Source organism: Felis catus, chromosome A3, assembly GCF_018350175.1.
Source record: "Felis catus isolate Fca126 chromosome A3, F.catus_Fca126_mat1.0, whole genome shotgun sequence".
Classification (NCBI taxonomy): Eukaryota; Metazoa; Chordata; class Mammalia; order Carnivora; family Felidae; genus Felis; species Felis catus.
This window is the reverse complement of record NC_058370.1, coordinates 99,908,928-99,934,710: the sequence shown is the minus strand read 5'-3', so window position 1 is coordinate 99,934,710 and position 25,783 is coordinate 99,908,928. Positions and strand designations below refer to the sequence as shown.

The following is a 25,783-nucleotide window of genomic DNA, read 5'->3' as shown; positions in this document are numbered from 1 at the left end:
TCTCCTGGAGCCCGGGACCGGTGCCGTCACTGGGCCGGAGCACCTGGCTCTACCAGGCTGGAGGAAAACACCTGGGGCCCTTGGCCTAGGACAATTCTTTTATTCAAAAACTGCCGATGTGTGAACCTCCTCCTTCATCCAGGCCAGAAAACCATCCCTGGTGGCAACCGCACACCTTCATGGGGTGGGGTTTGTGCAGTAGTGGGGTGCCCAGCTGGTGGGCAGTGGGGATAGGCGGCAGTGGAGACACCCAGCCGAAAGCCGATTCTGTATCCTCAACAGCGGGGCTGAGGCATGGGGAGACGTGAGGGTGGGGTGAGTGCAAGGCCAGAAACCCCAGAGGGGCCCCATATCAGCCTGGTGGAGGAAGAAGAGGAAGACCTGTTGCTCTGGTTCATGCTGTCCCCTGTTGGCTGCTGCCACTGCTCCTCCCTTCGAATTCTAGCCACAGGGTCCCTGTCCTGTGGGCACCCGGGGCCTGAGAGCCTGCCGCCCAGGGAGTCAGAATTCTGGCACCTCTGTGTGGGCATATCTTTCGATGTGCAGATATGTAGAACATCCAGGTAGGGCTTTCCTGCCTCATGATCCGTTCACTCACTGGGATTACCTGGAAACCAACTCTAAAGTAGCTCAATTCCAATTATGGCAAGTTCATCGCTCTGGAGGCAGGTCTGTGGGGAATGGGATGAGTCTAACTGTCCCTAATGTCTCACACGGGTGAGGGTCCTTGGATTCGCCAAGGAGGTCCAGCCGGCATACACTTGGCATAATGTGCCAATTGCCCTTCCAAAGCCCCTGTGGCCCAGCAGCTGGGTCTTTCTGTCAGCCTCCGGTTGGTCAGATCAGCCGCGTGCCTTTGGATGAATGTGGTGGCAGGTCACACACGCCTGTGAAGGTGAGATCCTTGGAGTGAGAGGCTTGTGGCCCACAGCACTTCTGTGTTCCCAACAATGAGGCCTGTCCCTTTGACACTCCAGCCAGGTAGATTTCCAGGGTCTTGAGCAGCCGCCTCGGGCTCTTCTTGGCCAACACCTCCAAGTCTGGAACAGAGGAATGGAGAACAAAAGGCTTGAGGGGGCTTTGGGCTGCACACCAGTCCAGGCCTAGCAGCTCTGGGGCACCCCCCAACCCAGACCCTGTGGAGAGAAGGGTGAAAGGGTCCAAGGTGGAGAGCTCTCCAGAGAGGGAGGCTGACGGACCAGGGAAGCCACAAGGAACTGCACATTCTACCTTGACCAGGGCAGTCTCGACTTTGAATGGTCAGTCCACCCGTTGGACCCAGCTTTTGATTCAGTAAATATGATCTGAGGTCAGAAAGGGAGGAGAGGTGGCAGGCTCCAGAGGGTGGGCTGATGGACACTTTGGGAAGCTGGAGTTTGAGAAAGTGTGAATGGGGGGGGGGGGGGAGGGGGAGGGAACTGTAACCCAAACCAGTCTAGCAACTATCCTGGGGTCCCTGAACCTGGGGACCCTAGGAGTTCAGACCTCCTAGGTCAAGACAAAAGAGCACACCTTTGAGGACAAAGCCGGAGTCTGCGATGGTCTTCTGCTGAGTCCTCCAAACGTGTGCGAGGCGGAGGAAGGTGGCGGCGTAGAAGCTGTTCACCACCGGGATCACCTTTTGCTGCCGGTTGCACTCCCTATAGCACAAGGGTGGGGGGGGGCGGGGGGGTGACCCACCCCGCAGCAGACAAGCTGACAGCCAGGTGCCTCCTGCCCTCCATTCCCCCAGGGAGCCTTTCCTCAGGCAGCCTTCACCTCAGGGTAGGGTTGGACTCTGCTGGGACTGGACTCTGTTGGGGCTCTGGGAGAGGGGCTGGGAGAATGGGGCAGGGGGTGGGAGGGAACCAGGTTCTGCTGGGTCGCTCTCATCAGCTGGCTGGGGTTGACCAGCGTGGGGGCTCACCTGGAGAGACATTCCTCCCTTAAGGCCTGGATTGCGATGCGGGTGATATTCACGGACATCAAACAGAAGGGGAATTGCTGGAATGGAGCGGGCACAGGGTCAGTGGCAGCCCGGCTCTTTACATGTTAGTTTCTACCGTTGCACATACCCAAGGACACCCCCTGAGGGGCACACACAGATCAGTACACTCCTTAGTTGGGAACAAGAGCCAAAGTCTCTTTATCCCATCTGCTTCCCCTAAGAAAAAGCCATTACATTATGATGCAGAACTGTGCTGTCCAGTAGGGTAGCAAGTAGCCACAAAGAGCGACTTAAATTAGTTAAAAATTAGGGGCACCTGGGTGGCTCAGTCGGCTAAGCGTCCGACTTCAGCTCAAGTCATGACCTCACAGTTTGTGAGTTCAGCCCCGCATCGGGCTCTCCCAATCTCATCCCATTGAGCTTGGGATTCTCTCTCTCTCTCTCTCTCTCTCTACCCCTGCCCCACTTGTGCTCTCTCTAAATAAGTAAATAAACTTAAAATTCATATAAATTAGTTAAAAATTAAGCAAAACTAAAAATCCGACTCCTCGGAACACCTGGGTGGCTTAGCCAGTTAAGTGTCCGACTTCGACTCAGGTCATGATCTCATGGTTCATGAGTTTGAACCCCATATTAAGCTCTATGCTGTCAGCACAGAGCCTGCTTCAGATCCTGTCTCCTTCTCTCTCTCTGCTCCCCCTGCTGGTTCTCTCTCTTTCAAAATAAATAAACAAACAAACAAACAAACAAACAAACATAAACAAAAATTCAACTCCTTAGTTGAAAAAACACTGAACCCCCGTGACACCCGAGGGTCTCAATCGGTGAAGCGTCTGACTCTTGATCTCAGCTCAGGTCATGATTTCACAGTTGAGATGAAGCCCCGAGTGGGGCTCGGCGCTGACAGCGGGGAGCCTGGTTGGAATTCTCTCTCTCCCTCTCCCTCTGCCCCTCCCCTATTCTCTCGCTCTCAAAATAAATAAGTAAACTTAAAAATTTTTTGAAAAACAAAACTGAAGTCCTTAGTCCTATTTGTTATATATAGAGTGCTCAATAGCCATCTGTGCTGAGTAGCTACTGTATTGAGCAGTGCCAATAAAGAACACTCCCTTCATTGCAGAAAGTTCTATCTGACAGCACTGAACCATAGAGGGTCTTCTGGCTCCACAAAGATTTTTCTTGGGGTCTTCATGACATCTGGGCTCCAGATCTTGGCCTGGACGCCTGCTGGCTGTGTGTCCTTAGGAAGGCCACCCGAACTCTATGAGACTTAGCTTTCCCGTTTCTTAAAACCAAAAAGGAAATAACATTGAGGACTGTGCAGGAAAGAGTTAACGCACCAGACCCGAGACTGCTGTCCTTAGAAAAACCTGCCTGCAAGGGTGGCCTTTGGCTGGCACCTGGGAACTTGGATTTTGGGAGGGTTTCCACCATCCCCTCAGGATGACTCATGTGCCTTAACTGTACAAACAATGTGGTTTATGCTGAATATCTGCTTTTTCTCTGACTCTGGAATTTTGGTGTGTGCTACACAGAGGGTGTGTGCACGACTGCCCCCATAAAAACCTTGGGTACTGAATCTCTAGTGAGCTGCCCTGGCTGGCAACATTTCCTGTGCTGCATGATTCGATACTGGAGGAATTAAGTGTTTCCCGTGTGGTTCTACTGGAAGAAGACTCTTGGAAGGAAGCTCACGCCCGATTTCCTGTGGATTTGTCCCACACACTCCTTCCCTTTGCTGATTTTCCTATTGCTAGACTAAATCATAGCTATGAGTGTGACTATAGGCCAAGTCTTGTGAATCTTCCCAATCATCGAACCTGGGGGGTGGTCCTGGGGACCTTGACAAAAGGGCCATGCTGTATGGAGTCGAGTCACTATTCATTACAAAAACGCTATGAGAGGGGCGCCTGGGTGGCGCAGTCGGTTAAGCGTCCGACTTCAGCCAGGTCACGATCTCGCGGTCCCCTGAGTTCGAGCCCCGCTTCGGGCTCTAGGTTGATGGCTCAGAGCCTGGAGCCTGTTTCCGATTCTGTGTCTCCCTCTCTCTCTGCCCCTCCCCCGTTCATGCTCTGTCTCTCTCTGTCCCGAAAATAAATAAACGTTGAAAAAAAAATTAAAAAAAAAACAAAACGCTATGAGATCGGTTTTATTACCTACAGTTCACATTTTCTATTATCTATTTCACAACCTACTCACAGAGTTATCGTCACGAGCAATTAGATCGCATATGCAAAATACTAAGCACAGTGCCGGCCTAAGGAAGTGTTAACAAATGTTCATAATTATCCTTTCCTCAACATGAGTAGCTGAGGTCAGCAGCAATGCATTTATACCTTCATGTATTGCCTACTTAATTACCATATATACTCATATAAGATTCCTCCCTCCCTAGACTTTTTTCAGTCTAAAAATAAACACGGGAACAAGAATATGGTAGCAACACAATTAACAGAGGATCGAAACCCAGTGTTTGCTCACTCTTGAGAACACTGTTACCGAGCCCACTTACTAAAAAGCAGTGAAAAACTGGAATTCAGATCTAAATGCCTCCTTTTCTTCAGCAGTTCCTTGGCCCCTGACAAGTGTTGCCTAGAGCTAAAATACTACACTGAGGCTGTGTTGAGGAACTGACTGAAAGACAGCGGAGGAAGCTAGACCTGGACATTTTTGTCTGTCACATTCTGGCTTAACCACCTTTGAATACTGATGCAAAGAAGACCGGATCGTCTTTTGTGGTGGCTGCTGACATCCCTGGAGATTCAATTCAGTAGTCTGGGGAGGGGCCTGGGCACCTGCACCCCCCAGGTGACTCTGAAGTGAGCTGCCGGCTGACGACTGCTGCTATGAGGAGCCCACTGCTGGGCTAGCTGTCAGGAGGTGTAGGTCCCAGGCCCCACTTCACCACTTACTAGCTTTACCTCTCTGACCCTCACATTTCTCTGCCTGGAAAAGAGATCTACAAGGATCATCTCTACCCTACGTCTTTGCAGGCCTGTCATGTTGGCGGAATGAAACAAGGCATGGAAAGTGCGCGGAAGGCTATTAAAGTGTGTATGTGAGCAAGCATTACCATAAGGTGCTTCCTCGCCTGCCAGCAAGTAGCCCGATGTGCCCTGCACCCCTCGGTGTCTGTGACAGCACCCCTTCTCCGCATGGTGTGGGCTAAACACTTCCATACTGCTGGGATTCGTGGGAGTCTGCCCCCCTACGCCGGCATTTGTACTTTTTTGCCAGTTCCCCTTTAGTAGGATGTACCGTGGGTACGTGGGGCTTTACGTTTCCCCTCAGGAGAGAACAGGACCAGCTGCTGGCAGAGCTTTGGCCCCCAGCTGTTACTCGGATCTCGCACACGCCTCCTGGAAAACGGTGTTTTCAAGGTTCATAAGGGCTTGAGGTGAAGCTTTACTTTAAAATCTTGGCATTGCTTTTACTTCAAGGAATTTTAAAATAAATCTGGGAGGGACCTTAGAATTGTTTAGGCCAAGCCCCTTATTTCATAGAAGAGCAGGCTAAGGCCCGGAGAGGTTAAGTGACTTACATCCTAGCCCCATAATAATACTGCGGATGGAACCAGGATCTAGCTTCCTGATACCAGCCCTCTTATTAGGTTAAACTGCTGTTCCATCTTACTGGCCAACATGCATATTGTGGAGTAAACATAAATCCCCAGTAAGTTCCATAAAGGCCGGCCGGTGAAGGGATGAGAAACGGACTGGTCAAAGCAGTCAGTCTGGGTCCGTGCAGATCAAGTACCCAGTACTTTCTCTCTCATCCTGCTGCTCCCTCTGCCTGGGATGTCCCTCCCATAGACATCTGGATGGCTTGCTCCCTCACCTCCCTCAAGCCTGTCCTTAAAAACAAATGAGGTATTCGGAGTTGGCAATACCCTCCACCCTGGCATCCATTTTCCTGTAGGCAGCTCTTACAACAGAGCTTTCGTACATCACAAGAAGGGAGACAATGAGGTCAGAGATAACTCATAGGAAATACCAATTAGCCGTGGGACCTTCAGCAAGTCATTTGGTTTCTCTGGGTCTCCATTTCCATGCCTCTAAAATGAGGGGCTGGATTGCTGAGGTACTCCTCAACCTCAAGAGAGGGGACCACGGCATAAGCTACCAGGTACGGTTCTCAAACTTAACCCAGACATTACCTCCCTGCATCGTGAAGACCACAGAACATGCCCACATTCTCACCCTGTGGGGCCCCCGATATATCTCAAGACCAGATACTTGTGAAGTCCCACTCTTGCCTCTTCCAGTGTTTCCTGGAACAGACAGGCATAAGTGGAGCCTTAAAATTTAATGGGTGCTTTTCCTCCCAAAGATACAGAGATATTGAGTAGACATCAGAAATGTAAAACTGCCCCAGGGGCACGTGGGTGGCTCAGTTGGCTAAGTATCGGACTCTTGACATTGACTCAGGTCATGATCATACAGTTTGCCTCAGGTTCTGTGCTGACAGTGTGGAGCCTGCTTGGGATTCTCTTTCTCTCTCTGTCTCCTCTGCCCCTCCCTGCTCGCTCGCTCGCACACACACACACACACACACACACACACACACACACTCACTCTCACTCTCTCTCTCTCTCTCTCCAAATAAATAAATAAACAATTAAAAAAAAGAAAAAGAAAGAAAGAAAGTGTCCCAGTGGCAGGAAACATATGATAACTTGTTTTGTATTCAAGAAGTTTTGGATGAAAAAAGGGATCCACCTAAGACACACATATACACACACTAAAATAAAATAAATTAAAAATTTAAAAGGCATCTACTTTACTAACGGTTGTGTGTGTGTATGTGTATGTGTGCCCTCATGCACACACAGATATGTATTCAACTGACTTTAAAAACATAAGATGTATTTATGTATGTATTATTACACATAAGATGTATAAAGTGTATTTTTACTCACGGAAATCAATTACATTGAGGGGCACTTGGGTGACTCAGTCTGTTAAGTGTCCGATTCTTGATTTTGGCTCAGGTCATGATCTCACAAACCATGAGATCAAGCCCCGTGTCCACGCTAACAGTGCAGAGCCTACTTAGGATTCTCTCTCCCTCTCTCTCTGCCCTTCCTTGCTTGCTCTGTCTCAAAATAAATAAACTTCCAAAAAATTTTTTTTAAGTTACTTTGATAACAAACACTCACTGAATGGCTAATGTGCTTGGCACTTTACATAGTTTATCTCTAACTTAGAATAATTCTGCAGGGTTGGAATTACTTTCTCATTTGACAAGAAGGAAGAAATTGAGATTGTGAGAACCACAAAACATGGCCAGCCACACTGTTACTGCAACGGTCTGTTTTGGCAACTCAGGCCTGCCCACCTCCAACCCTCTAGGGTAAGATGATCTGATGCAAGTGTTGCAGGTCTGATGCTCAGCCACTGTTCTTGGGCTCCCCTCCCTCAGGGAGTATCAAAGCACACCACCTTCCTGCACCAGGGCTGGGACAGGTACACTCGCCTCCGTAGACCTCCCCTATCAGGGCTGGGAACGAACCTGTAGCACATGTGTGTATTCCAGGCTCTGTCCACAGAGAGGCCCTGGAAGGGTCAGAACTTACTAGCAGTGAGAACACCTGGCCCTCAGCGCTTGCTTTCTAAATGTCATTCTCCAACTAAAAGAGCAAGAGCTCCTTAGAGAAGTGGGTGATTCCAGGCCAGGAAATCATATGGGGAAAATACAAGATGAGACCAGAGCATTTTCTGCAGTCCAGAAAGCTAAACAGCGCTCAGAAAAGGGCACACTGTAAGGGCACAGGTGCCCACCTGAAAGAGCTCCGAAAATGGCCGAAGACCTTGAAACAATGTGAGCAACAAAATAAGTAACGATACTATTGGGTTATAACCCACAGAAAAAGATAAATATCTATATACGCTGATATAAAAACAGAGTATTTGCGCAGTCTCAAAGTATCTTCCCCAAGACAGTTACTAATTACAAAGGGGGAAAATAATAACTCTACAGTGTAGAAACCTGGCAGACACCTTAACACATGATCAAGGTTAACCTTACCAGCAGTAAGACATGTTGGCATTACGTGCTCCTGAGCTGAGGCACAGAGAAGGCCACTGCTCTTTTGTGGTGCTCTTACCAAAAATGCATAACCTCAATATAAAATTTGTATGGCGGAGCGTCCGGGTGGCTCAGTCGGTTGTGTCTGACTCTTGATTTTGGCTCGGGTCATGATCTCAAGACTTGTGAGATTGAGCCCCGTGTCAGGCTCTGTGCTGAGCATGGAGCCTGCTTAGGATTCAATCTCTCTCTCCCTCTCCGCCTCTCCTGCACTTGTGCTCTCTCTCAAAATAAGTGAATGGACACTTAAAAAGTAAAATAAAATTTGTATGGCAGACTGAACCCCCCAACCTTGCTCTCTCTTTTCTATTTCAGTTGATGGCCACTCTATCTTTCCAGTTGCTCAGATTAAAAATCTTTTTTTCTCACACCCATAATCAATCCATCAGAAAAATATGCTGGTTCTATTTTCTTTCTTTCTCTTTCTTTCTTTCTTTCTTTCTTTCTTTCTTTCTTTCTTTCTTTCTTTCTTTCTTTTTAAAGCAAACTCTCCCTCCAACATGGGCCTTGAACTCATAACCCCAAGACCAAGAGTCACATGCCCTTCCAACTGAGCCAGCCAGGTACCCCAACTAGCTGTACTTTCTTAAGCCCATACGCTCAAGATCCCATATCCAGAATCTGACTACTTCACAACACCTCCTCTGAAAACACCCATCATCTCTGACTGGATTATAAAAGCCCTCCCTACAGACTATTCTCAACCTAGCCACTGAGAGGATACATTTAAAAATGTTGAGTTGGATCATGTACTCCAGGCTGCTGAAAACCCTCACTTTATTTAGAGTAAAATCAAAAGTCCTCATCATAACCTACCAGGCCCTCTGCCATCTGGTCCCCGTTAGCCGTATGACCTCCCTCCCGACTGTTCTCCCGGGCTCCTTCCACTCCAGCTGGTTCCCTGCTATCCCTTCACATGCCAGACATACTCCTTCCTCAGCACCCTTGCTCTTGTCACTCCCTCTGCGTGGAGTGCCCTCCTCCAGGTGAAGGGCCAACACCTTCACCTCCTTCAAGGTCTAGTTTAAGTCCCTCCCTCTCACGAGAGCTACCTTGAGCACCCTAACCTTACCCTACTTGTTCTTTCCCTTTAGCACTTACCACCTTTGGGCATACTTGGTCATTCATTTACATGTTAGTCTCACTGCCTTGTCTTCTGTGCTAGAAGGATCTTTGCTTTGTTCTCTGATGTATCCCAAGCACTAAGCACAATAAGTAGCATAGGGAATGCTGAAAAAAATTTGTTTCGTGGGGGCTCCAGTCAGTTAAGCTCAGTCAGTGGAGTGTCTGAGTCTTGATTTCGGCTCAGGTCATGATCTCACAGTTTGTGAATTCGAGCCCTGAGTCAAGTTGTTCACTGACAGCACAGAGCCTGCTTAAGATTCTCCCTCTCCCTCTCCCTCTCTCCCTCCCTCTCCCTCTCCCTCTCCCTCTGCCTCTGCTTTTCTCCTGCTCAGTCTCTCTCAAAATAAATACATAAATAAATAAGTAACTTAAAATATTTTGTATAGTGGATGAATTCCATGTTCCATGCATCTGGCATAGATGAATGGCAGGAAACAGGTCAAATTTGTTTTCTAAAATGGTGGGATGGGGCACCTAGATGGCTCAGTTCATGGAGCATGCTAGTCTTGATCTTGGGGTTATGAATTTGAGCCCCAAATTGGGTGTAGAGATTATTTTAAAGTAAAATCTTTAAAAAAAATAAACAAAACAAAATGGTAGAACTACCACCTTTTACTACCTGGGAAAAATGTGAACCCTAACTCCAAAGAAGGCTTGGACAGACCGAGGGCTACAGGAAGCCACTTCTGGCCTGTCAGTAAGACCATGTGTCACCTGACCCTCACAGGCAAATCTCCTCCTCTGGGGCACATAAAGGCTAACTCTTCTCCTTTAGGGTCAGGAGAACCTACTAATACTGTTGAAGGGATTTCCTCAGGGAGGACAATGAGTTGACACATTAATATCACAGCTACGCCTAGTGCTTCCGTATACAACCTCATTTAATTTTCCCAACTATCCAGCTGAAGTGTTCGTGATTTCCATTCTATGGATGAAAAAAACCAAGGCTCTGAGGAGTTAAAGCACTTGCTTGAGACACAGGCTAACAAGTGGTAGAGCTCAGATTCCAGCACAGGTCAGGCTGGCGAGGGAAGCCTGGTCCTGGTTTGGCCCAGTTGTCCTGAGAGCCCTCAACCACTAGAGACAGCCCCTGTGAGGCTCTCCTGATAGCTCAGGAGCACCATGCACCCGGATCCTGGGTCCACAGCCCTTTCTCTGGCTTCCCAGCAAAGCCTCACCTGGATATGGTGACGAGACAGGCGGAAAATCTCCTGGGCCATCAGCAAAGTTTTCGAGTCCATCACCAGGTACAGCAGGTGCAAGAGGGCAAGGAAGCCTGCTCCTCTCAGGTCTGTGGCCGGATTTGCTCCTGCAACAGAGATGAGGACATGGAGGGTGATGGCGAGCAATGCCAAATGAAGTCCCTCCTCCCGTGGGCTTCAAGGACTTGATTACCTTTGCTACAGGCCAAGTGGGGAGTCTGGACTTCTATCCCTGCCTGACTGTAACAAGGTGCCCCTTAGTTCCACCAAGGTAGTTTCAGCAAACTGGGAGCTGGGAGTGAGCCCCCATACCCTTGCGATGTCAATGAAGTCTACACGGGACTCCTGTAATGAGTCATGTAATTTGGTACCTGTGCCCCTCTTAGCCAGTGGCATCAGCGGAGGCCGAACAGGGTGCCTGGGTGGCTCAGTCGGTTCAGTGTCCGACTCTTGGTTTCAGCTCAGGTTATGATTTTACGGTTCCATGAGTGAGTTTGAGCCCCATGACAGGTTCCGCACTGCCAGCAAGGAACCTGCTTGGGATTCTCTCTGTCTGTCTCTCTCTCGCGCGCTCTCTCTCTGCCCCTCCTCTGCTCACGCTGTCTCTGTCTCTCTCAAAATAAATAAATAAACTTAAAGAAAAAAAAGAGTACATTTATCTTGATGAGCACTGAGTACTATATGGAATTGTTGAAACACTATTATTATACACCTGAAACTAATTTATCACCAGCAGGACTACTTTAGAAAATGGCTAAAGGAAGTTCTTGAAAATGAAAGGAAATGATAAAAGAAGAAATCTCAGAATATCAAAAAGGAAGACAGAGCAGTGGAAAGAGTAAACATACGGGCAAATACAGCAGACTTTGCTCCTCCTCTTGAGTTTTTAAAATTGTTTGATGGTTAAAACAAAAATCGTAACACTGACATGATTGTCATTGCATATGGAGGAAATTTTTAAGATAATTATATTATAGATGAGGGAGGATAAAGGAATTTAAACATATTGTCAATGCCAATGGACCAAGTAGTTATAGGTACATAAAATTTCCTATTTATTTTATTTTCAGAGAGAGAGAGAGAGAGCATGTGCACACACAAGTGGGGAAGGGACAGAGAGACAGGGAAAGAGAATCCCAAGGGCTTGAACCCACGAACCGTGAGATAATGACCTGATCTAAAGTCAAGAGCAGGGATGTTTAACTGACTGAGCCACCCAAGTGCCCCTAAAACTTCCTTTTTAAATGAAGACATTTTCCTATTCTATATAAATGTAACTTGATACGATTTTGAAAAAAGAGTTGTATAATCCCAAAACAGCTGAAATCATTTTGTTTCACTCAAAAAATAAAATAGCATAAAGCAAAATTTTTATCTGTGTTAAAAGGAATGAGGAAAAAGAAAACACTAGATTCCAAATCCTATCACTCTGATGCTTTCTGTCTCACTTAGAGTAAATGTTTGACAATGGCCTGTAAGGCCACAAGTGATCTTTTCACTTCAGTCACACTCCTTGCTATTTCTCAAGCATAGTGAACATGCTCACCTCAGGGCCTTTGCATTTCCCATACCCCCTTCCTGGAATGCTTCCCCCCAAGATATCCAGTCTCAGGGTGTTGGCATGATAGAAGAAGACTGTCTGGGCTCTTGCTCTAGTGGTGGAATCAGGGGTCAAGGAAAAGATGAACCATTCCTGTCTCTTACCCTGAAAGCCCAGATCTTCCCAGTGGTCTCCGTAGAGGGCACAGTCAAACTTGGAGCCAGTCAGCTTCTTATAGATGGTCTGGAGGACTCGGCCATGCATTGGGTCTTGGTTATCCAGGCCACCTACCCAAAAACACATCCCGCCCCCCCGTCGGATTGCTGGCCTCTGAAGGGATGACTGAGTGTTTCTCAGAAAATGGTTGACACAAGGTAGATCTGGACTGTACTCGTCACTGTGTTCTCCCACATTTTCATCCCGCGGCTCCCGCTCTCCCCCACAACATGGTACATGAAAGACCTCTGGCTTAGCCTCAACAACAGGTGGGCAAACAGTGTTCTCTGCCTGACCACAGATGCAGCACCCGTGCACTCACACTGAGCAATGGTCAGGACCAAGTCCCTTTCTTCACGGAGGCCCTGGTGGAGCTTTGGAGGCCCGAAGAGGCAGTGCCGGAGGGCAGCGAGCCCAGTCCTTCGAATAGTTGGCTGAATTCTTTTCTGGGGAGGAAATAGCAGGCAATGAGCAGAGGGCTGAGTTCACCTGCTTGTTTGTTTATTTATTTATTTTTATTTATTTATTTTTTTAATTTTAGGGAGAGAGAGGGATAGCATGAGCAGGGAGACGGGCAGAGGGAAAGAGAGAATCCCAAGCAGGCTCCATGCTCAGTGCAGAGCCCGATGCAGGGCTCGATTCCACAACCCTGGGGTCATGATCTAAGCCGAAATGAAGAGACGGACGCTCAACCAACTGAGCCACCCAGGCGCCCCTCTGAGTTCACCTGCCTTAATAAACTGACCTTTAGGATCAGTACAGGGATTGTTCTTACAGAAAGAAGTAGCTCCCCCAACTACCTGGCTGGGCTGTGGGCCAGGGAAAGGGGGTCGAAGCTGTGAAACACCTGCTCAATCTCTGGAGACAGGCTCTTCTGGCCCCCAGGATTTTTGTGAGTAGGAAAGAGATATAGGCATTATTAGCCCGTTGTCTGCATTTGTTCCTCCGGGTTTCTCCAGAGCTACCTATTCCACCGACCGCCAAGGAGGCTAGAGATGGCTGACGCGGGGACCCCCGCTTTGTCTGACAGAAGCCAGGCCAGGTTTCCCGGCAGGGCCGCTTTCCCTTTTGTAGGTCTATCTCTTTCTGGAAAGGACATAAATTATAAAGTCTCGCAGGTCCTCTCAACATCCAGGGTGAGGGAGCCAGTGGGGAGGCATGTTTAGTGGGGGCTTTTTTGGAGCCAGATACCTGAGGGGTAGCTGGAGCGTTCTGTCCATACCACAACCAGCACCTCCTAAACCAGGTCGTGCTGACTTATGACTCAAGGGCCACTGCAGCAGCTATTAGAATTTTCTGGTTTTGGTAGCTTCTGGCTCTCTGGGTCCTAAAAACCAACCTGATTCTTGTCTTTGCAGCCTTTCTTAAACCTGGTTTTAGGTTGAAGATCTGCAATCACAATCCTCTAAAATTACTCGTAGTCACTCAAGATGCTCCAGAAAGCCCTCGAGCTTTTATTCTCCTCAATGTTTTTAAAATTCTCCTCGGGGCGCCTGGGTGGCTCAGTCGGTTAAGCGCCCGACTTCAGCTCAGGTCACGATCTCGCGGTCCGTGAGTTCGAGCCCCGCGTCGGGCTCTGGGCTGATGGCTCAGAGCCTGGAGCCTGCTTCTGATTCTGTGTCTCCCTCTCTCTCTGCCCCTCCCCCGTTCATGCTCTGTCTCTCTCTGTCTCAAAAATAAAAAATAAACGTTAAAAAAAAAATTTAAAAAAAATAAAATTCTCCTCAATGTTTTAAAATCCTCACATATTTTTAAAATTCTCAAATCACTTCTGGTTCCCTGAGGGAACAGAAGATTTTTCTACAATGGCCATGGATTACTCAGCTTTCTAGACAGGATGCCTTGCTTCCCTAAGGAGCTTTCTAGCATTTGATTCCAGAGGAAGAACAGGGAGCTGCAACACAGACCTCTGTATGACAGGGCCATAAGAACTCTGGGGCACAGTCCCCAAAAGGCCACTGGGGTCCTGTATGAAGCATGGGTCCTTAGCTACCCCTGATTCTGTGCTCTAAGATTTCTTAGGTGAGGTAGAGTCCTCAACTGGAAGCTTCAATCTAGCTTGCCCAGTGTGGGATAGAAACCTGGGACCTGGGAAGAAGGTGCTTTGCCTGAGACCCCAAAAGTACTTTCATACCTTGAAGGAAGAGAGGTCCACAGTCTGGAAATGCTGCAGGGCTTCATTGAAGGAGATTAGCTGCCCAGGCTGGTCTGAGCTGGCCTGACCTATAGCAAAGGGGAAGACACTCCAGGATTTATAACAGTAGTCATTCCATCAGCGAACATTTACTGAGGGCCCTCTGGTTGTCACCTCTAAACCAAAAGCTGGCCTTCAGTTGCAAACGTCAGATACCTACAGCTAAAACCAATTCTTTTTCAAGGGGCTACCATTATCTGCTGGGCCAGCTCCCTTTTAAGACCAGGCTGTTCAGAGGCTTGCTAGGCTGACCTCTGCAGCTGAGTAGGGACAGATCTGACCTGCGGGGGGTGGGGGAGGGGGTCCCTAAATTCCACTCATCTGTGAGGAGGCAACTCACTGACTGGAGTAGGTGCCCCTGTGGGAGCATGCCAAGGTCTGTTTAGGGGCCTTTCCTAACTGCTACTTTGCCCCTTCTCACACCCTGTATGTGAATGACCCCCTTTCTGTCCTTTGGTACTGTCCACAGGGAATTAGTTATCAGTTAGCAAATATAGGTGATGACTGATACAGTCCATTGTAATGACTTTTCAGGAGCCCCAGGGAAGCTCAAGCCAGGTATGGGTCCCAGTTCTACCCTCTTATAGCTCCATCCAAACCTGTCAAAAAAGGAAGTGAGACCATTTTCACCCAGCCCTCAGAGCCATCCAGCAGGTGGCTTCAGCCCCTATCTCCAGAGACCTCCCCGTACAGTGAACAACCTTAGGCAGGGACCCTGGCTGCTGGCCTCCATCCTTCTGCCCAGTCTCATCACCCTGCAGAAGATGACCCTGGCCAAGGTCCTCCCTGTCTTCTCTCAGGTGTGAGTGGATGGCAGCCCTTTCCCCATGGCATTCGTTCCCATTTCCTCCAGAGGCAGAATGTCATCATCTCTGGATTTGGGAAGATGTTTTATTCTATGTCAAAGGGCTAAAATGAAAATGCTCAGTAATTGTCTCCTAATCTCAGAGTCACAAAAATGTTAGCCACACATGTGGATGGCACCCTTCCTAGCAGCTGGGCTGTGTGGAGACAGTGCCGTTCCCGCGGTTACCTGTCTCCGTCCGGATGTTGTCCACAGCTTCCCATTCTTCTTGGGCTCTGAGCACCTCCACACTCACAGCTGTCACAGTGAGAAAGGGAGACCCTCTGAGATCTAGGTATGTCTGGATCGCTGCTGCAGCCCCCGCCTTGGTTGCCTGTCTTGGATCTCATTGCCCTCAGGTACCCTCTCCACACGGCTGCCAGCGTGAACGTTCAAAAAGGCAGCCCCCTTTGATGTCAGCCCCCTGCTCAAAACCCTCCAGGGATTCTCCATAATTCTCAAGATAAAACCCAAACTCTTCAGCACAGCATCTAAATACGTTCACAGTCTGGGTCTCTCTTGCATCTCTAGCTGTCCCGTAGAGCATGCAGAATCCCTCCACACCTCCCACCTTCGGTGCCTCTGCACAGACAGTTCTGCCACCGCAAAGTCAGCACCCCAGTTAACTCTGATGCCGGCCCTCACCCACACACCTTCTTTGACTTCATTAAATCTGGATTGGGAGTCACTCCTCTGTAAAGTCCTGACACCCAGTGCTCGTCAGTGCTGGAATGGTCTCTCCCACTACACTGGGAGCTACATGAGGACAGGGTTCTCCAGAACCTAGCTCAGTGCCTGACCCAGGGCAGGTGTTCAACAAATGTTTGCTAAATGAATGAAAGCACTGGAAAAGCAGGACAAAACAAGCAGCAAGATGGGTTCTCTATAGCCACCACCCAGCCCTTTCTCCAAACCACAGCTGTCACTCTTTAGCCCAGACTGCTGGTGGCACGTCCTGTCGCGGGCTTTTCCCATTTGCGAGAGAGGAGATCAACAAATAATGGAGAAAACAGAGACACTTGGGTCCAAGACCCCTCCAGCCTCTACCTCCAGTGGTAAAAGTGAGGGGGCAGCTCCTCTCGGCCATGCAGTCTTGACTGAGGATAGCACAGGACAATTAACTGTTTTGAAAATACACTTGCTAATAAAATAAAATCAATAAAATGCTACCAGAAACTCAAACCACTAACAGATATCGAGGAAGAGAGAGCTACTGGGAAGCCATGGAGGGCTGTTACTGACAGCACACTCCAGAGCCAAGTGCTGGCGGGCACTTTCCCTCTGCTGCTCCCCAGTGGTGCTTCCGTGGGCGAGGCACGGACTATGTGCCATCACTTACTGCCACGAGGAGGGGCGTGACTCCTTAGCTTCTCAGGGCAGAATGTGGCCCAAAGATGGGTACTCAGTATGTGTCAGCTAGTATTACTGACAGTCCTGGGTTCAGGTCCAGGGGAGCAGTGGGTAGTGGCAGCAGGGGACATGGGTCTGGATTTCTAGGAAATTCAATCTTGCCAGCCCCCGTCTGGAGTGGACTGGGACCCCGAGCCTCAGGGCTCCCAAGCTAGATCACTTCACCAGGATACAGACTGCCTGACCTTGGATGGTGAAAAGATAAAACTTCCTTCCAGCATGCTGGACCCCAGGGAGATGCAAAGGAGGGAGAAAGCGGTTGAACAAAGAGAAGAGTGGAGTGGCAGTGGGGACTGCTCATTATGGTGCTGACGAGGGCCTCGTCACCTCTCACCCTCACCAACGCCCAGCTTCACGGACTCTTCATACCACAGGCCCTCGTTCCAAGCAACTTGGTCAACTTTTCACCCCATATACCCTCACCTACCAAGAACTTGCCAGAAGCTTGTGAGTCAGGAGGAGAAACCTCACCAGGAAGGTGTACAAATCTGCTGAGATTGCAGGTTGGTCAACAGGAAATATAAGGTCCCAGCCAGCAACTGCACTCCGGTGCCTAAACACTGGGGACAAATGTCCAAGGCATGCAAGAGCATCTCCTCCCCTTCCTCTTGGAACCAGGGAGACTCCTCCTCCATCCAAAGATGATCCTGACATTAAATACTAATGCCCCCCTGACTAACAGAAAAAAGTGGAGGCAAAACACAAATCTTCAGGATAGTGAATGCAGCTCACGTTAGCACAGGTCTTTATCTTTCTTCCTCTTTCAACTGCCTCCTTTATTTGGGCTCTCTTTCACTTACACAGGAAACAGCATTGCTGAGTTAGTAAGCTTGCTTATCTATCTATCTATCTATCTATCTAATTTTTAAAGATTTTATTTTTTTCAATGTTATTTTAAGAAGTTTCTGTCTTTTTAAGTTTATTAATTTTTTAAAATTTATTTTGAGAGAGAGAGAGAGAGAGAGAGCACGTGTACAAGTGGGGGAGGGGCAATGAAAGAGGGAGAATCCCAAGCAGGCTCTGCACTCAGCACAGAGCCCAACACGGACCTGAACTCACAGAACGTGAGATCATGCCCTGACCTGAAATCAAGAGTCGGGCGCTTAACTGACTGAGCCACCCAGGTGCCCCTAAATGTTTATTTTTGAGAGAGAGAGAGGGAGGGGCAGAGACAGAGGGAGACAGAGGATCTGAAGCAGGCTCCACGCTGACAGCAGAGAGACTGATGTGGGGCTCGAACTCACAAACTGCAAGATCATGACCTAAGTCTAAATCAGACGCATAACTGAGCCACCCAGGCGTCCCCAAAATTTTATTTTTTTAAAGTAATCTCTATACGTGAGGCTCGAACTCATGACCTCAAGATCAAGAGTTGCACACTATGTCTGAGCCAGCCAGGTGCCTCATAAGCCTATCAATTTAAATGAGCTGAGAGCAATCTGGAAGAAAAGTGTAATCATTCAATGCGATTAAAAATATCTGGCATATAGCTGCCAGTTGTACTGAAATATAAAATATTTTAGCATTTAAAGCAAGATGTCTAATAAATGTTAGGTTTGTCATCACACAGTGAAGATAAAATTCTGGTTTTTTTAAAATGTTTGTTTTTGAGAGAGAGGGAGAGAGAGACAGAGTGTGAGTGGGGTAGGGGCAAAGAGAGAGAATCCGAAGAAGGCTCTAGGTTCTGAGCTGTCAGCACAGAGCCCGACATGGGGCTCAAACTCACAAACCATGAGATCATGACCTGAGCTAAAGTCGGACGCTTAACCAGCTCAGCCAACTAGGCACCCCAAAATTCTTTTTCTTTTTTAAATGTTTATTTATTTTTAAGAGACAGCACGAGCGGGGCAGGTGCAGAAAGTGGGGGACAGAAGATCCAAAGTGCGTTCAAACTCATGAACCACAAGATCAAGACCTGAGCCGAAGTCAGATGCTCAACTGACTGAGCCACCCAGGTGCCCTGTTAAAATTCTATTAGAAGAAACTTCATAGATCTCCAAATAGTTTTTCTACATTAGAATATTTTTAGCAAGCCCCATATTTCTGGAGATTATATTTTCAGTTTGCGGAATTTAAAGATGACAATACAATGAGCACTTACGACAGATTTATAGTCTGTGTGCTAAGCACTTTACCTTACTTAGCTCACTTATTCCTTACACAATTCCTGTTACACAGCAATTCTGTCCGATGCACGCCCGGCTTCATAGATGAAGTAAGTAAAGGTTAGAAGGTTAAGAAACGTGGCTCATGATCCTATAGCTGGTGGGCAGAAGCAGCACTTAACCCAGAGACATGGGATTCCAGAATTGGTGTTTCTCAACTATGAGTGGGCATTTCTGTGTCATAAATCAGCAAGTGAAATGAGCTTTAAATACAGTACATGAGAGAATCATAAAGCCGATAAAATAGGATACTTTCTCTAAGGCTTTTCACATGCACTGAAATCATTTTATTGTCACAGTATCCCTCTGAGGATAAAGGAGGCATTGATATCCCCACTGTAGACACAAAGATGATATGACTTGCCTAAAAGTACACAGTAAGCCACGAGCAGAGCTAGATCAGGACTCAAGCCTTTTGACTCCTAATCCAGAGTTGATTCTAATTTTCCTTGAAGAATGATAAATCTATCAAGTTGTATAGGACAAGTAGTGAAAGAAGTACAAATGATGAAGAATAGACATGGGGAGCTCTGACTTGGGTCCCACCCAGGCTCCAAGGGCCCTGAAGGGGACCTTACCACCTGGCTCCCATCCATTCGCTTCTGCGGTCAGGGCCCGGAGGATGCCATGGTTCTTCAACTCTGAGATCTGTAGGGGCAGCTGACCTTTAGTGTGAGGGCGAATCCACACCCCTCCGTCCACACAACCAATTCCCACCCTTGGAACTGGAGACCAGAAGGATGGGTTGATTAAAGCCAATCTTAAAAGAGAAGCACATGGAAAACTCCCGCTCTGAGGTACAAGTTGCGCGATGTGGGGACAAGCATGTGCTCTCCTTGAAGAGTAAATAAAACTTCACGTCACTCCATTGAGACTGTGGTGTGCCTTTGGTATTCCCACTGCACTTTACAGTCTGCTTCACTAGCGCAATTATCTTACTGGCTAGAGGTTGTTTTGCAAGTTTGTGCCCCACACCTCTGCTCCCAAGTGTGAGTTCCTGGAAGCAAGGTCTGTGCCGTGCTGTGTGCCCGGCACCACAAACTCGCAACAAAAGCCTGCATTGGCAGGAGGTACTGGAGTTGGGTGATACGTACAGGAATTCCTCTGAAAGCCTGAAGAACACTGTTTTCCTTGTCATATGGTGGAGGACACACAGCACACACACTTTCAACCTGTAAGACAAAGCAGAATCAACCTCTTGGGCACATATAGGTCTTCCAAAGTCGACAGCTTAAATGTCACACCTTTTCGCAATACCACACGCACAAAAATGGCTGAACTCCTGAGAAGTCACTACAAGGAACACTGTAAGGGAAAACTTCTGCTTCATCTGGTTTTTTGTTTTTTTTTTTTTTAATTTTTTTTAACGTTTATTCATTTTTTGAGAGACAGAGAGACAGAGTGTGAGTGGGGGAGGGGCAGAGAGAGAGGGAGACACAGAATCTGAAGCAGGCTCCAGGCTGTGAACTGACAGCACAGAGCCCGATGCGGGGCTCGAACTCGCAAACTGAGAGATCATGACCTGAGCCGAAGCCGGATGCTCAACCGACAGAGCCACCCAGGCGCCCCTGCTTAATCTCGTCTTAAGAAAAACTGCAAAAAGCTTAGTTAATGCTATCTCGGATTTCTTGGCTCTGTGAAACATCTCAGGGCTCTGAGTAAGTAAAGCTCAGTCAGGCAGTTCCCTTACCTTTGGCTAAACCTTGCCCCATCAGAGGGTAAAAAAAACCACTTGACCAACTTTTGCAATTCAGATTACCAATACAGGGCTAATTTTACTAATAATGTTGGAAATAAAATCCTACAAATCAGTTAGGGAAAGAAACCCGACCCAGTAGAAAGACGGGCATGGATATGGACAGCTTACAGAAAAGGAAACACGAATAGTTCTGAAACATACAAAAAAAAATGCTCAACCGCACTCATAAGAGAAAGGTCAGGGGCACCTGGGTGGCTCAGTCAGTTAAGCAACCGACTCTTGATTTCAGCTCAGGTCACGATCTGATGGTTCGTGAGCAGAGCTTGCTTGGGATTCTCTCTCCCCATCTCTCTGTCCCTCCCCCGCTTGTTCTCTTGTTCTCTTTCTGCGAATAAATAAATAAACTTTAAAAAAATATGAGAAATGTCAAATAAAACTACTCTGAGATTGGGGTGCCTGGGTTAAATGTCCAACCTCAGCTCAAGTCATGATCTCACAGTTCATGAGTTTGAGCCCCGCATCAGGCTCTGTGCTGACAGCTCAGAGCCTGGAGCCTGCTTCGGATTCTGTGTCTCTCTGCCCCTCCCCTGCTCGCACACTGTCTCTCTCAAAAATAAATAAACACTGGGGTGCCTGGGTGGCTCAGTCGGTTGAGCGTCCGACTTCGGCTCAGGTCATGATCTCGCAGTCTGTGAGTTCGAGCCCCGCATCAGGCTCTGTGCTGACGGCTCAGAGCCCGGAGCCTGCTTTGGATTCTGTGTCTCCCTCTCTCTCTGCCCCTCCCCCGCTCATGCTCTGTCTGTCTCTGTCTCAAAAATAAATAAAAACATTAAGAAAAAAAATTTTTTTAAATAAAAAATAAAAAAAAATAAACATTAAAACAAAAAAATTTTTAAAAATCTACTCTGAGATAATATTTTTCACTTATCATATCAGCAAATATCAAAAAGTGTGATAACACGCTGTGTCGGCTAGCGAACTAAGTGTTAGAACACTCTGAAGGGTAAACTGTTTCCATCCCTACAGCTTGATAATATCTGACAGAATCAGATACACTTTGTGCATTTTGGGTCTGCAACTGCATTCTAGGAATTTACCCAACAGATATACTTGTCCGTGTGCAAAATGACATGCTTATAGCACTGTTCACAGTAGCACTGTTTGTAATGGCAAAAGGCTAGAAAAACCCCAAATGCCCACTAAAGGACTAGCTAAACAAATGAAAGCACATTACCTCAACGAGATCCAATATAGCCATAAAGAAAATGAATAAGAAAGTACTTTGTGGACAATATGGAACGATCCACGTGATATATCAAGTGAAAAAAGCAAAGGGCAGAGTATATATGCTATTTTACCATGTGTATTTTCAGAAAATACACAAATACATTTGCTTTGCTCTGCCAAGACGTTGTCCAGAATTACACCCAAAGAAGCAGTGACTTGGCCTCCAGAAGAAAACTGGGTGGCTGGGGCACAAGAGTAGAAGGCAGTTTTTTCACTATAGATACATCCTCCATGCTTTTTGGAGTCTGAACCATGTGAATGTGTTATTTTCTCTAAAATAAATAAAAGAGGGGCGCCTGGGTGGCTCAGTTGGTTAAGTGTCTGACTTTGGCTCAGGTCATGATCTCACGGTTTGTGAGTTCGAGCCCCGCGTCGGGCTCTGTGCTGACAGCTTGGAGCCTGGAGCCTGCTTCGGATTCTGTCTTTCCCTCATTCTCTGCCCTCCCCCACTAGCGTTGTCTCTCTCTCTCAAAAATAAATAGACATTAAAAAATTTTTTTAAATAAACACAAGAAACTAATTAAAACTAGTAAAAAAAAAAATCAGTGCTTTTGTCAAAGCTGTAGAATTCCAGGTGATTCTGTTACTCTAATCCTTCTCACATACGTTTGCCAACTACTACTCCTTAAACAGAGCTTTGATTCTTTTATGACGAGGACACAGGAATGGCTGCCGAAACACACCATGGCTGAAAAAACTCCTCTGTCACTGGCCTCATGATGCCCCCTCATGAATTTTTTTTTGACAGTGTTTACTTATTCATTTTTAAAGACGGGAGAGGGGCAGAGAAAGAGGGAGAGAATCTCAAGCGGGTCAGCCCAGCCCCGACATAGGACTCCACCCCATGAACTGTGAGATCATTACCTGGGCCGAAATCAAGAGTCAGCTCCTCAACCAACTGAGCCACACAGGTACTCCGATGCTTTCTAACTGTTATTGCCCACTTCGCCCCCGTGAACACCCTTGCTGTAGTTCCTCTCGCCTCCATCCCTCTGGTTGTGTGGTTTTCCTCCAGAATACGCCCCTACCGCCACCTCTTGTGTCCTCCGGCCCCTTTAAGATCAGTTGCATCTCCTCAAGGTGGCCCACCTTACCCACTGGGGCCACACTACAAGGGTCTCTCCCCTTCTCTCAGCCCTGCAGCCAGTCCTGTGGGTGGCACAAGCTCCCTGCCAAAGGCCCGCATGATGAGGAAACAGCTCTTCTGAGTTGCTTCCTCAGGGCTGACAGTATGACAAACCTGCTTACAGCCAGAGTCTGGACATTTAGACAGGGACCCGGGCTTAGGATTCTTGCTACGAGTGCCTGCTTTGCTTTTTCTGGGGCATCTTTGAAAATAATCACTTAGAGTTGAGCCCAAGAGAAGTCAGTGACCTCCACCTTATGAGCAATAGGGGTACTTGCTCATGATCTGGTACTGAGGACTGCCCTTACCTTGGCTCCCTGCCCCCTCTGCACATTCACCCCTGCCACATTTTTGGGGTCTGTAAGTAGTAAGTCTTGTGACTCCTTCTTTGTGAGTATGCTGAAATTGTACCTAGAGTTTTTTTCTTGTTTTAATGTTTATTTATTTTTGAAAGAGTACAAGTGGGGCAAGGGCAGAGAGAGAGGGGGACAGAGGATCTGAAGCAGGCTCCGTGCTGACAGCAGCAAGTCCAATGCAGGGCTCCAACTCACAAACCGTGAGATCATGACCTGATCTGAAGTCAGACATTCAACTGACTGAGCCACCCAGGTGGCCGGTACCTAGAATTTTTACTTCCCCCCAACACAGTCTATCTTTAAATCACACTCTGCTGCTTTGAGTGGAGGAATCTTCTCTTATACTTCTTTCCTGTTTCTGACACCCATTAGCAGAGTATTTGGCACAAAATGCGTTCTCAAAATATGTGATGATTCATTATGCTGAACAACTCCCTGTAGGGGTCTGTGTACTCAGGATTCATTTCATCCTTCCTTTCCCTCTCCAATTCAGTCCCTTCTAGTGGCCAAAGGCTTCTCTCTGTAGTACAGTAGAGAAAACCTTCCTGGACTCCCAAGGCAAAGGCTTTATCCCAGAGGCTAATAAATCCCACAGGGTCCCTGTAAGACCATTTCTGGACAAGGGAGGGAGAAAGGGAGGTAGAGTCAGCTCCCAGACTCACAAGTCATCACCCTGGACTCCGAGTCCTGAGGATAATCAAGCCAAAGCATATGTGTGGCAAAGGGTCAATACAGTAACAAACTGATGAGTCACAAATACCTTGGGGGATTCCTCATTGAACTTCTTCTCTCACCCAAGCAAATCCAAAACAAAATCCCATGACCCACTTAGAACATAAGCTACCAGCAAAGGCAACTGACCCAGAGGTGAATGAATAGAAGCTTCTCCTAATAGAACAAAGAACATTATAATGAAAGTTTTCCTGTAACATTTCTAAAGTTCTACATTCTAGTGATATATCCTCTGTGTTACCACTATTAACAATATATCCCCAACCAACACCTTCTTCCCTAAATCGAAGTACTTGCTTACCTGTCCATCTCTTAATTCTTTCTCATGGAAAGAGCAAGAGTTTTCATTCATGATTCAAAGTCATTTGTTAAGTGAGCTTTGTCCTTGGACTCAGAAAGGAGTTTAATAAGGATTAGAAGTATGGAGAAAGCCTGACACCCAACTGTTCCACCTTTGCCTTCCTTCTTGGCAGTCATTCAGACTAAGAATAGGAAAACAGTCCCTGTGTGCCATCACCAGGGTGTGGGAGGTTTCTGCGAGTACTGAAAGAAGTCCCTGAAGTCTCTGAAGTCTCAGCACTGTTAAAAAAAAAAAAAAAGAAAGAAAGAAAAAAGAAAAAAAAGAAAGCTAGTTTCATCATTCGGTAAAGCCTCTGTTAAGAAGAATTGACTTTAAAAATTTTTAAGCAAGAAACTTATTCTGAATAAATCAGCTGCTTTAGCCAAATCCTAACTCTTACTATCCGTGCCACCCGATGACAAGAAGGGGATGGTGCAGGAGTCTGAGGGTTGGATTCTCAATGTCCAGAAGGCAGAAGCACCGCTGTTAAGTGGTAAGGTCAGTTCTAACCATGAAGTCACTGGGATTTGGGGGCAACTTATCAAAGGGTGGCATCCTGGTGGGTGGTCTTAGCTGAAATGCTTAGGCTTTGCTTACGTCTCAGACACGGGTTGGGTCTGGGGGCTTAGAATACTAGGCCTGGTTCCTATGATGATAGAAAATCAAAATCCAACACGTTGCCTTGCCAGTGAACGCCAATATGGTACATGTTAGCCAGTGTGGCTAACTCTAAGGTGGTCATCCTACAAGCCAGCCTTGGGAAGGGGGCTAGACAGGCCCATAACCTACCATGGAGGAGCTAGACATCATGGATGCCTGTTACAACAATCTGGATCATAGGTGGGCAGACAGTCCACCACTGACTGACAATCACGCTTCACAGATGTGGGTAACTTAGGAAGGAGGGTGGCCTCTCTTTGAAGTCAGCTCCCCACTGTGGGAACATGATCCGGATTCCCTAAGAACTGGCTGCCAGTAACAAACGAGAATCTCTGCCAAGATGCACTGATTCTCAGCACCAAGAATGGGAATATTTCCTGGCTATTAGGCTGGACGTGTGGGTAACTGTAATTAAGGGGGGAGGACAGTGTTCGGTGGTCATGGTACCTCAGGAATTAGCCCTCTCTCACTGTATCCTCTGGGGTCTCAGCATCTGGTTCCCTTTCCTTTCCCTTCTCCTTGACCTCCATGACACCATATAACAAAACACTCACACATCAGCCAACGCTGGGAAGGTGACAGGCAGGTATGGTAAGAGCGACATCAAGCAGCCTCTTCTGTTTCTGTGTATGAAATGAATCAAGCAGCGTAGAAGTATGACCAGCTTTACACACCTGCTAGTGCCTCAGGTCTGGCTGGAACTCTGGAGGTTTCAACAGGTACAGTTAGTATCTGTATCAGAGATAGAAAAGAGCAAAAATTCTGTCAAATAAGCAAGTAATGAAAATTAAGAAGTCACTCCCAGCAACATTAGGCTAGTTCCTTATAGTTGGGCCCAAGGAAATGGCCTTCCTCTAAGGACGGATCCTTTAC

At 47.4% G+C, this 25,783-nt stretch overlaps 1 protein-coding gene across 2 annotated transcripts; it reads right to left on the bottom strand.

Annotated features, from left to right (window-relative positions):
- Positions 1-84: 84 nt before the first annotated feature.
- ELMOD3 (ELMO domain containing 3) lies at positions 85-25,644 on the bottom strand. Of its 2 annotated transcripts, none has more exons than XM_023251824.2 (12): positions 25,585-25,644; positions 24,212-24,489; positions 19,805-19,882; positions 19,289-19,358; positions 15,325-15,393; positions 14,232-14,320; positions 12,420-12,543; positions 12,046-12,168; positions 10,318-10,448; positions 1,907-1,983; positions 1,513-1,640; positions 85-1,040 (listed from the first exon to the last, which is right to left on the bottom strand). In XM_023251824.2, the coding sequence occupies exons 2-12, from the start codon at positions 24,260-24,262 to the stop codon at positions 838-840; spliced, it is 1,143 nt and encodes a 380-aa protein (XP_023107592.1). In that variant the 5' UTR covers positions 24,263-24,489; positions 25,585-25,644; the 3' UTR covers positions 85-837. The 2 variants fall into 2 exon arrangements, with proteins under 2 accessions (XP_023107592.1, XP_023107591.1); XM_023251823.2 differs by having other exon boundaries at positions 25,465-25,639.
- Positions 25,645-25,783: the final 139 nt, after the last annotated feature.

Bases quoted from the DNA above. Each gene is read 5' to 3' on its own strand.
- ELMOD3 (XM_023251824.2), bottom strand. From the start codon at position 24,262: ATGAATGAAAACTCTTGCTCTTTCCATGAGAAAGAATTAAGAGATGGA. The intron at 15,394-19,288 runs GTAAGGTCCCCT...TCACTGTGACAG, and splicing joins GAATGGATGGGAGCCAGGTG to CTGTGAGTGTGGAGGTGCTC. The intron at 1,041-1,512 runs GTGTGCTCTTTT...CCTCTGTTCCAG, and splicing joins CTCCGGCTTTGTCCTCAAAG to ACTTGGAGGTGTTGGCCAAG.